This window comes from Manacus vitellinus, unplaced genomic scaffold (genome assembly GCF_001715985.3).
Source record: "Manacus vitellinus isolate BGI_N305 unplaced genomic scaffold, ASM171598v3 scaffold_77_pilon, whole genome shotgun sequence".
Lineage (NCBI taxonomy): Eukaryota > Metazoa > Chordata > Aves > Passeriformes > Pipridae > Manacus > Manacus vitellinus.
In genome coordinates, this window is record NW_021940802.1 from 1,874,088 (window position 1) to 1,885,861 (window position 11,774).

Consider the following 11,774-nt stretch of genomic DNA (forward strand, 5'->3'; position numbering starts at 1 on the left):
TATTTAATATCTCTATAATAGTCTATTTAATATCTCTATAATCTATTTAATACCTATATAATATAGAACACATAATTAATATTTTATTTTAATATACATATTTATATAGTCCGTATCTCCATCAGTTTAAGGCGGGCCCGAGGCTTTTGAGGCAGGGCTGAATTTCCAAGCTTGCCTAACCCAGCCTGGCTCTCCCTGTGCCGCAGGGGGCTCGAGGCGCCCGACAGCCAAGTACACGAAGGTGGGCGAGCGGCTGCGGCACGTCATCCCCGGGCACATGCAGTGCTCCATGGCCTGCGGGGGCCGGGCCTGCAAGTACGAGAACCCCGCCCGCTGGAGCGACCAGGAGCAGGCCATCAGAGGGCTCTACTCCTCCTGGTGAGAAGCAGCTTGGTTTTTGTCTCCAGTCAGCTGCTGCTTGATTGGGAATCAGAGTCAGTGATCGCCGCTGTAACAGCCCAGTAGTGATGAGTGATGGTGGGAGTTTGGTTCAGGTCCAAAGGAATAAATACTTATCTGTCAGGAATTGTGAAAAAAACTGGGCTACAGGCTAAGGTGCAAACTAATTAAACAAGTTCGTAGTAGAGTTGAAAAGAGAACACTTAGAGCAGATGAAATAATGTGGGGGTGTGTTCAGAGGGACATTCATCTGCAGCAAGAGTCACATGAAGTGTATCTTTGCATTCTTACTGGGTTTGGCTTTTTTTTTGGGCAGCAGATAATTAAAGGGCATTTACAAATGCCCTTTAAGTCCAAACCAGCATCTGAGTCCAGATTTCTATTCAAAGGAATTTTTACTTATGTCATGGCATTTAAACAGTTCCAGTAATGGTGTTTTGATAATGTTGTATCTGGATCAGCTTAGTAAGATTTACCACTAATACTATGGGATAGTGGAATTTTTTAAAAATTTATTTCTAATTAATCAGCAAGGTATTTATGTCTTTTTGAATATAACAGTATTCTTACTTTGGTAGACTCATACCCAGGAAATGATTCATAACCACATTATTATCTACTTCTTTAATTTCTCAGGATAACAGATAACATCCTGGCTATGGCTCGACCCTCAACAGAATTAATTGAAAAGTACAACATTATTGAGCAGTTTGAAAGGTAACAAATTCAGTCATTATTTATTGTAAGTATCCCTAGTGTAATTCCTGATCCATTTTCTCTTTCAACATAGATTTGGATTGTTGATAAAGATCCTTTCATTTTAACGCTCTGCAGGTAAAGATTTATTCTCCCCTAAGAACAAATGTGTGTTTCAGAAAATAAGGGATAATGAGATTCTGGCTGCATGTAATACTTTGACTCATCTATTCCTTCCTTAAGATATGGCATAAAAACCGTAATTAACCTCCAGCGTCCTGGGGAGCATGCGAGCTGTGGGAATCCTCTGGAACAGGAGAGTGGCTTCACCTACCTTCCTGAAGCCTTTATGGAGGCTGGAAGTAAGTTCCCTCCTGCTGCTCTTCCTCATTAATTATTGACTTTGGCTCTTAAAGGTATTTTTTGCTTGAATCCCTGCGTGTTAAAAGCAGCTCTGTAAGAAACGTTGCACAGAATGGGATGTAAACATGAAACTTGGCAAATATAATCAAGAGCAAATAACACATTATTGAAGGTCATGTATTATGTGGAGAGAGATGTAGGGTTTATGTTCAGCTGTTTAAAATAAAGAAAGGACAACAGTTAGTTAAATTTTCCTTTTCCTTCTTTGTTCACAAATATATGAACCATTAACGATGTTTCAAGTTCTGGTACAACTCATGTTTTCTTATCTAGAATATAAAAGGTTATTTCATATGAGGACAAGAGAGAAAGTGCCTCTCTGTAAGAAGCAGGTGTTGGCTGAAGAAGTGCTTTTATTTCTAAAAAAGAAAAAATTACCCTCTCCCTATATATAGCTCAGTAATCCTGCTCCAATCACTCAGTTTTGTTACAGCTTTTACATTCTGGCTGAACTTCACTTTGACAATTCTTTGCTACCTTTGTGTATCTTTTAATACAAAAAGAGAAATGGGAAAATAATCTCTTGCAAACAAGATGTAGTCAGATTTTAAGCTCCATTATGCAGTTTTAGGACTAAAATTTATTATTAGTCACCTCTGCATATAGTACTATGCAGTTCACGTTCGGCCCGGCAGAAAATCACTGTCTCCTCTCTTTTTCTTTTAGTTTATTTTTATAATTTTGGATGGAAGGATTATGGAGTGGCATCTCTCACTACTATACTTGACATGGTAAAAGTGATGGCTTTTGCCCTGCAGGAGGGGAGGGTGGCTGTTCACTGCCATGCAGGACTTGGGAGGACAGGTATGTGCTCTACTGCAGGGTCAACACAACTGTTTTTGTAAAAATGCCAAAAAGTCTCTCTGTAAATCATTAATAATTGCATTCTATGTCATTGCTAGATGTACATCTATAAAATGGTTAAAAGTGCTTTGTCAAAATGTTCTCAATGGCTAGAGGAGTTCAGTTTTAGTATATTAAAAACAGAAGCCTGTAAGGTTAGAGAATTTTTTAATCTGTATCACGATTCCATTTCATGCAAATGTGACAGGTGCTTTTGGGTGGGAAAAATTCACCTGGTACACTTTCATTGTCCAGTATTTATTACACATTCACAAACCTGCCACTCACTGTTAGACCAGGTAGATTCGATGGAGCAGCTAAAATTCCATTTAATATTTTCAAGTCCTTTTTGCCTGTGTCCTTCCCATAGAAGCCCCCATTGCTCCTGTGTCCACAGTGTGATGGAACTCTTGGAGATGCTGTGGTGAGCAACTGGCTCTCACTGGAAGGGTATTGAGAAGGGCTTTACTATCCTGTGGTTCATCAAATGCAACATTAATAAAATAACAGCATCATGTAATAGAGTGTCTTTACCTATATTAATCTCTATCCTATATTTCCACTGAGTATTTGCTTTAGTCTGGCCATTCTTTAACTGTTGTATTTTTTACTGTATTTTTCTTTAACTATTTGTATTTTCCAGGTGTTCTAATAGCCTGCTACTTAGTTTTTGCCACAAGAATGAGTGCTGATCAAGCAATTCTTTTTGTCAGAGCAAAAAGGCCTAATTCCATCCAGACCAGGGGGCAGTTACTGTGCATCAGGGAATTCACTCAGTTCTTGGTTCCCCTGCGAAATGTGTTTGCCTGCTGTGAGCCCAAGGCTCACACAGTGACCCTGTCCCAGTACCTGACCCGGCAGAGGCATCTGCTCCACGGCTACGAGAGCAGGCACCTCAAACACGTGCCAAAGCTGGTTTACCTGGTCTGCAAATTGCTGCTGGACTTGGCTGAAAACAGACAGGTGGTAGAGGCAGAGCTGTTGGACATCCCAGACCTCTCAGCTGAGATCGAGAAGGCTGTGTCTCAGCTGGTGTCCACACAGCTCGACCAAGACCTTGCCAGGCAGGACAGCGAGATGTCAGACTCATCCCACACCCACTCCTCTGCTTTTGAGACCCAGGATTCTCACTGCTCCCTGGGTCACGAGTGTGATTCTTTCTGTAAAAGGAGGAATGTCGAATGCCTTCAGCCTCTTACTCATCTGAGAAGGCGTCTGAGCTACAGTGAGTCAGATTTAAGGAGAACTGAGTTTCTTCTAGAACAAGACAGCACTGTCTGGACAGTGCCTGCTCAGATATTGCAGTGCAACAAGCTCAAGCAGAGCAGTGGTGAGGAGTGTCCTGCCCCAGGTGAGCCGAAGGCCCAGCTGGAGTTACACAAGGAAGCCTTAGTGCGCAACACGTGCATGTTCTGGAGCCAGGGCAGGTTCAACTTGGACGGACGGGCAGATGGATCCTCGCTGTGCCACAGGAGGGGCTCCACCAAAGAAGTCCAGCGCAGCAGAACCTTCTCTTCAGGCCTCGCTTCCATCCACAGCGCCAGGGAACCCGGAATGCCGAGGCACAGCTTGGCCAGGGAGGTTGGGCCCAGGAGGGACCGCAAGACTAACATGTATGGCAGGACAGTCTACACCTCCGAGGACTCTGATTCTTCTTCTTCTTCCAAAGTGAACTTTTCCATTGGATACGAAAGCCAAGGTAGCAGAGATGTGTCAGAGACAATCCCACACATTATTGTGCAGTCAGAATTAAGTCTGGAAGCCCGAAGAGTTTTGGCAGCGAAAGCACTTGCAGATATAAATGAATTTCTGGAAGAGGATGAAGTGAAGCAGAAGGTAGAAACATGGCAGGTAATTTTGAACTTGATTCCCTGTTATGGGCTCTGCATATTTCACCTTGGTTAATTCCTAGAATGGCAAAAACACCATGTGGAGCTTTGAAGTGGCACACTGGGACAGCACTTTATATGTGGTTCAGTAAATAATTGTAGCTGTCAGTTATGGGCCAGCTCTTTCACAGGCTGGCAAAATGCACCTACAACTTCTGGTCTGTAGCAGGAGGGTAGAGATCTCACTTCAGGATGTGCTCCTTCATTTTTCTACCTAGGGAAAATTGATGCCATTATCTGTGCTTATAACTTGGCTGCTGGTAGCAAAAAATAGCACAGATTTTAAGGTAGACCTGTGTTGGTTTTCATCAGTGCTTTCTCAGAACTAATCAGGGGACTCTGTGAGTAAAAGAAAAAGAATTTAGTAGAAACTAAATAGCTTATCCTCAGAACCAAATCCTCCCAGCAACATTTGCTCTGAAGTTGGAATGCAAAGCTGTTGCAATGCAAAGGTTTATGTATTCCAGTAGAGTACTGGGAGGTTCTCAGCTGCACTGTTTATGTCATCCTTCCACTTTGAAGAATCACTTGTGTTACTGCTGATTAATGTTGATACTTTGGAAAAAAAAAATTTTTTTTTGGTAACTTTTTAGTCTTTTCCTGTTTAAACATAAGCAGCCAAGTACTGCTACAGTCAAAGGGAACGTTGGCAGTGGTAAATAGATGATGCATTTCCAGTTTTGTTTTGCTTTCTTTTGTTTTAAGAAAGAACTGAATTCTCGAGATGGAGCTTGGGATAAAATCTGCACCGAGAGAGATCCTTTTATCCTCTGCAGCTTGATGTGGTCCTGGATAGAGCAGCTTAAAGAACCTATTATATCCAAAGATGATGTTGACATGCTGGCAAAAAATTGCACAGAATCACAGGAAGCACTCTACTTGCTGAGAAAGGTAGATATTGGATCTGTCAGTTCATTCTTTAATTTTGGGAAGGGAATTGCACTTTTAAAGAGCCCTTTAAAAATCAGGATGGGAATTCATTCTGTATGGAATAGTAGGAGTTGTAATCAATACTGTGGTGATGAATATTGCAAGAAAAGTACCAGACACAGTCCTTGAACACCATCCAGTAGCAGCTCAACTTCAGCACATTTCCCTGCAAATTCTGCACCTGGAGATCCAGAGGCAGAGATGAGAAACCTTTGCTCTGTGACTCCATGGGTGGCTTTTGTTGTGTCACATCTGGCAGCTGTACTTTATGCTTGTCCTACTTGCTGTGCAAACATCTTAATCTGGCAGCTTTGGAAGAGCTGGGGCAAGGAATAGGAAGAATCTGCTAATTCAAAGAAGCAGAAGCCAGGCCTAATTCTTCTACAGAAGTTAGAACTGTGGCCACCTGTGTTGTGAAATCCCTATGATAAATGGGTACTTGTGACCCAAACTGTTTAATTGTGCTTTCCCCAAAGGGAAAATAAATTTACAAGATAAATTTACAAAGGTAAATTTAAAAATAAATAAAATTCTCCATTCTTGATCTCGTAACTATACAAATTAATTTCCTAATTCACTGTGAATTCTTTGTTTCTGAAGTGTTTTTGAAGAAAATAGAGCCCCTTTTACTTTTCCAGATACCCAAAAATACAGCTACTAATGAAGAGGTGGTCAGAACTTCATGTGCAGTTACCATCTTCATGACATGACATTCAGAGTTCCCAAGTTTATCTGAAAACATCATGTTTCTTCCTTAAGAATTCTTCCACTCTATCAGAGTTTTAACTTTCTATTTATATTAAATAAAAACTGCTTGGCTATAAATGATTGGGAAAGGAATAATAATTTTATCTTTCCTTACCTCATCCTGTATTATTTCAGAGTCCCACAAGAGCTGTGTTGGCAGGGACCTCTGGACATCTTCTGGTCCAACTGTCTTGCTCAAAACAGGGTTGCCTAGAGCAGGCTGCTTGTATGGCAGATGCTCCAGTGTCTTAATTAAGGATGCTCTTAAGCTGGAAAAGGGATGGGAAGGAGCAGCCACAAAGATCTGTTGCTCCCTTTATGCATCCTTGCTCAGGAGTCTCCCTGCCAGCTTCCTTTAGTGGTTATGGACACTTGGAAGGACAGAGAGAGGTGCAAGATCATCCTGAGTTAGATGGGGAAGGAGCCCTAAACGTGGCATTTTGGGCTACAAAGATGAAATCTCACCTATTCTACGCCAATGGACATGAACATTGATGTTCATGGAGGGGATCTTGAAAACTAAGTCTCCAGATGCACATCTGACCTCCTGGAAATTCCCAGAGCAGTTTGTGGTACTTGAGAGGAGTTTTTTCCATTGCAATGAAATAATTATGTAGAGGCTCTTTGGGCTTGTGGGAATTCCCTCCCCAGTTCCTGCACCTGAAGGTTTCAATACAGGAAGGCACAGCCTGATATTTAAACAGCAGTTAACAAAACCTGAATGTTAAAATGTTTTTCATGGGAATATTTCTTCTAATGAGCTGCTGTTCCTTTCACCCACCAGGAGCAGTGTCAGACTATCCTTTGTATTTTACACTGTGTGGTGAACTTGCAGATGCTGCCAGGTGATGTGGAGGAGGCCTTACTTGCTCGTGCTATTAAAGCTTTCACCAAGGCAAGTAACCTTAAATAAATGTCCATGGCATTGTATTTACTTGGTTTAAATCACAAAGGGCTCTATGAGAAAAATTACAGTAATTCCTTCACACTTATTTAGTTCAGAGTTTACATTTTATAATAATCAGCCTACATAAAGGGTAGCAAATATTCTCAACAAAATAAAACTCTGTCACTACAGCCTTAATCCTTGAGTCTCCTTTTTCTGTTTCTGGACCACTGCCAGTTCATGGGCATCTTCAAATTAGGGAAAAGATCATTTTTAAGTGGTGAGACTAACTAATCACGGGGAGTAATTTACCAAAGGCTTTGGTAGGTTCTGTGCTAGAAGTCTTTCCATCAGATTAAACCATTTTCTGAAATTACACTGCAATCCAGTTCTGTTTCAGACCTGTAATGCAGGATGTGGATAATAACTTCTGCTTTTGGGATCATCCAGTAACAGTGACAGGTGAAGCTGTTGCTCAGCTCAGAGCTGCTTTCTTTGCAGTTCAGCCAATGAAATTTGAATTTGAACAGAATGTTCACCATGCTGCTTCCTAATCTCTTATGTCACCTCTTAAAAGTCATGACATTTCTCCTGCTACTAGTTTATTTCAATGTCTAGTCAGCATAAAAGAGAAAACACTTAGCATGAAGCACTCCATCATCAAACACATACTTTCTCTGATAAATCTCAAAGCCACTTTTTAAAATGTTGGGCATCTACTTTGGGTTTTGCTGTGTGATATCTATTTAACAACTGAACTGAAATTTTTCTCTTTTATTAGACAAGCTTCGATTCTGAAAATGGACCATATGTTTACAATACCTTGAAAAATGTATTTAAACAAACACTGGAAGAAAAAAGGAAAAGGATTAAGGAAGGAATAGAGAATCCTTCTTGATTTCTGCAAGCTCTGCCGAAGCATTAGATGGGCCTACCAAATTATTTTGCATTTTCCAGCTACTGTATTTTGTGCTACCTGGCATGATCTACCTAACTTTAGGTAATAGTTATTAACAAATAATTTTATTTTTTTAGAGGGAGTTTTAGTGACAGTTGTTCAATCTACACAGTTTTAAAGAAGAGCTCCTGTGTGACCATCCTCTGTAGCATTTGGTTTTCAGGCACTGTGCTTTTATATTGTGCTCTCAGATGTGTTTATTGATTTAGAAACCTCTGTTGTTGGCAAGAAACATTATTTTCAAGTTGCACCATTGCCATAAGTTCAGTGCCATGATACACAAAGGTTTGATGAATTAATATTTATGGATTACATATGTTTACATTAATGTAAATTTCATTTTACTTTGCAGAAAATAAATATTGGCTGAACCATTGAAACTGCTTTTCCTTTTAGAAATTTTAAAATGAGGCAAAGAGTAATAATGGACAGATCTCGAGGTCTGCTATTGACAGCAGGCAACATTTTCCTTTAGATCTCTTAAATAACTGTAACCAATGTGTTTCTAAAAGGTGTTGCAGGAGAGAAACACATTGTGTATCAAGCCTTTAATTTAGACTTTTTCTGGCTAAGAAAGCTTTAAACAGTTTTTAACAGAAAATTGACTGTGGCAATTTAAGTGCTTAGAATAAGAGTAAAACGTTACCTTATTAGCTAAACTTTTATTGATCTTGAATGAAAAACCACTTCATTGTGAAATCTTAATAAGGATATAATTCTGTCCATACTTATGTTCAGCAAAAACTTGGATAAATAAGTGTAACATAATAATACTAAAAATAATTAATCAAAAACTTATTATCCGCAATGCACTTTGTAGAGACCTTTTTATCTAATAAGACAGAAACAACTGGAACATCATCATAACTGCAGTTTTGGATTACAGCCTTGGGCTTTGGACTGGAATGCCAGTTTGCAGGATCAACAGTTTATCCAGTTTGATATATTTAAGTAGTTAAACAAGAATCTGTCCTTTTCTGAAATATTTTTATTCATTAATGTAAATGACTAATATTTAGAGATAAAAATAGAGCGGTTTGAAATAGATATAAATTATACATGCTTCAACTCTTGCATGATTTTATATGAAATTCAGATCCATACAAGTACTTTGGCAGAATCATCCTAAAATAAGCACACTTGAAAGGAAAATATCACATGTGAATCACATACACAAACCCAGCTTTGTAAAGAGGGAAGGCAACATGACAAGCAGTTTCACATTAGCATGCCTTAGCAGTCAGGCTTGGGAACACTAAAATGCATTTGCAAGTGTCATAGTTTCCCAAGGAATTCTTTGAGTTTATTACAGTTAACAGCTCCAAAGAGCCAGCACCAATTCCTGGTGCTATTTACTTTAGCTATGTATTTTAGCTTTTTATTTCTACACCCCAATACACTTGGGGTGCAGAAACCAGGTCAGTTTTGTTTAAGTCAGTGTAATGAACAAGGGCTTTCACAAATCATTAGCTCCACCTAGAATAACCTTTCTGAAGTTAATGTCAGGTGTTGGCATTTGAAAAATTACCGACACACAGCCCATGTAAGTGGACAGTGTAGGACTGGGCACTTCTTTATTTAGTACATTTTTTGGTTCACTGACAAGTGTGTTTACAATTATGGCCAAACTGGCCATCACATCTAGTTGAACCCATCATGGATAAAACCAAAAATAGCCCATCTGAATGAATACTCAAACCTAAAAACTTTAGTAGCAGCCTCTTAATTTGTGACCCAAGGGATGCAAATCAGGGTGACCCAATTGTAGCCTTCCTGCACATGAAGGGAGCCTACAAGAAACATGGAGAGAGACTGTTTATAAGGGCTTCAAAGTGACAGAAAATAGGTTTAGATTAGATAATTAGGAAGAAGTTCTTCCCTGGGAGGGTGGGGAGGCCCTGGCACAGGTTGCCCAGAGAAGCTGTGGCTGCCCCAGCCCTGGAAGTGTCCAAGGCCAGGTTGGACAGGGCTTGGAGCAACCTGGGCTGGTGGAAGGTGTCCCTGCCCATGGCAGGGGGTTGGAATGAGATGGTCTTTAAGGTCCCTTCTAGCCCAAACCAGTCTGTAACTCTGTGATGATTAAATGTTTAAACAGCAAATACTCCTTGTCACTTCCTCATACCCAGCTCTGTGGGACAGCCTTGCACCTGTGGGTGGTGTGTGGGCAGATTTCTCCTCACACTCATCAGGAGCACTGCCTTGCATGCTGACACTCAAATCCTCACCAAATCCTGCTGCACCAGGATGGCAATGGGCCAGCAGCAGGATGGGACAGGGGGACCCAGCCTGCCTCTACTGCTTTCTCTGTTCTTCCACAAAATTCCTCTCCCGTTAGAAGGTCACCTCCATACCAGCAGCAGCCTCCCGTACAACAACTAGTGCAGTAAATCACTGAAAACTTGCTCGCTCTATGGAGACTTTCCCTGAAGTCACATCAGGATCTTTGGATCCCCAACCTTGCCTTACAGGACAAACCCCTCTGCTGCTGCTGTGCTGTCCATCTCCATAACCACAGGGTTCTTCTTTCTTGATCCTCTCTTGCCTCAAGTCCACCAGCCAGCTCACTTCTGACGTGTGGTAAGATATGGTAACTACCAAAATACCACTAGAAGAACCCTGAATAGGAAAACATGCCAGTCACACCCTTTGGAGCCAAATGCCTCCTTCTTCAGTGCTTGCCCTCGTGCTCTGCCACCTCACTCACCAGAGTGTGACTCATACACTGCAGCCTAAAGTTAGGTTTTTGCAACATTTAAATAGCTGTACATGGCAGGACTGCTGAGGATAAATTACTACAGAAGTAAAAAAACTGTGTGCACCATCCCAGGCCAGAGATGAATAGGCCCAGGAATTTTGGAAAGATGAGGACAAGGTAGCAGAGCAAATAGAACTGTGTAAAACCCAGCTGAAAATAAAAGGAGGCAATGGCAAAGGAGTTGTTTGTGCAGTTTGGGGGGGTTTGTTTATCTTGTGCACAAAAGGAAATCAAAAACCTCCCCACCCCCCAAAAGATTGGAAATGTGGAATATACTCCATAGTAGGGTCTCAGACCTCTGTAACCTTAAAACAATTTTATCATGCTGCAACAATAACAGCTTGAGCCAGTGTCTCTGAGGAGGGACCCTGAACAAAGAACACCCTGGGCTTTCATACCCTCACAGTGTAAGGGGTCCTCCTGCTGAGCCGTGGGCTCTGCTGTCTGTGAGTGTCCCGTCACCTGGCTGGTGTCACAGGGCCAGCCTTCTGCTGAGCCCTCCCTCTTATACAGCCTTAGGGTCTGCCAAATTTGGCTTTTCGCTCTGATGCACCATCAGAACCACAAGAGCACATTGTCCCTGAGGATGTGAAAATCCCAGAACGTTCCTGTTGCATGATGCCCCCAAAAGCAGACCAAGGGTCTGTACAGATGTTGACTCATTTCCCTCCTCCCAGACATGCTGCACACATCAAAGCTGCTATTTCTGCTCCCTGGGCACAGTTCTGCTTCTGTTCCCTGTCTCTGGCTCCCCACAGCACACCCAGATCCACACCATCCTTGGAGGGAGTAGGATGAACCATCTGTGAATAGAACTCTGGGTTATGTGAGGGAGCATCCCTTAAATCAGTCCACAGTTCACCTGAAATGTGCCTCACTTGCTCATACTGCTGGTGCTCTCCTCCATCACCACGTATTAGGCTTGCTGGATTCAAGATGTTGCATCAAGTCCTATCTATGTGCCTGTTGTGGCTTGGGCTGTTGCTGCTGCCCCTTGCTGAGCACAGGCTGGATCCAGTTGACTGATCTCTCATGGGCTCCTCATTTCTGTGTTACCACTCCACAGCTGATCCCATATCTGTTAGTTCTTGGTTGCCTCAGCCCAAGGTTTAGTCGATTCCCCCCCAGTCCAGAAGTCCATGGCCAACAAAATCCCACAGCTCTGAGAAAACTTCATACCTGCTTTTTGTGACTGGACATGGGAGCTTAATTACGGCCTCTCTTTCTTCTGGATCTATCATTCATTGC

At 41.7% G+C, this 11,774-nt stretch overlaps 1 protein-coding gene across 1 annotated transcript in view; it reads left to right on the top strand.

Annotated features, from left to right (window-relative positions):
- Window positions 1-8,151, top strand: part of PTPDC1 (protein tyrosine phosphatase domain containing 1) — a 13,616-nt gene extending 5,465 nt beyond the window's left edge. The window contains exons 3-10 of the mRNA XM_018084888.2: window positions 207-378; window positions 1,036-1,116; window positions 1,339-1,457; window positions 2,185-2,322; window positions 3,005-4,212; window positions 4,956-5,141; window positions 6,712-6,822; window positions 7,595-8,151. Of these exons, the coding sequence (XP_017940377.2) occupies window positions 207-378; window positions 1,036-1,116; window positions 1,339-1,457; window positions 2,185-2,322; window positions 3,005-4,212; window positions 4,956-5,141; window positions 6,712-6,822; window positions 7,595-7,711 (2,132 nt within the window). The 3' untranslated portion in view covers window positions 7,712-8,151. The remainder of the gene's footprint in view (window positions 1-206; window positions 379-1,035; window positions 1,117-1,338; window positions 1,458-2,184; window positions 2,323-3,004; window positions 4,213-4,955; window positions 5,142-6,711; window positions 6,823-7,594) is intronic.
- Window positions 8,152-11,774: the final 3,623 nt, after the last annotated feature.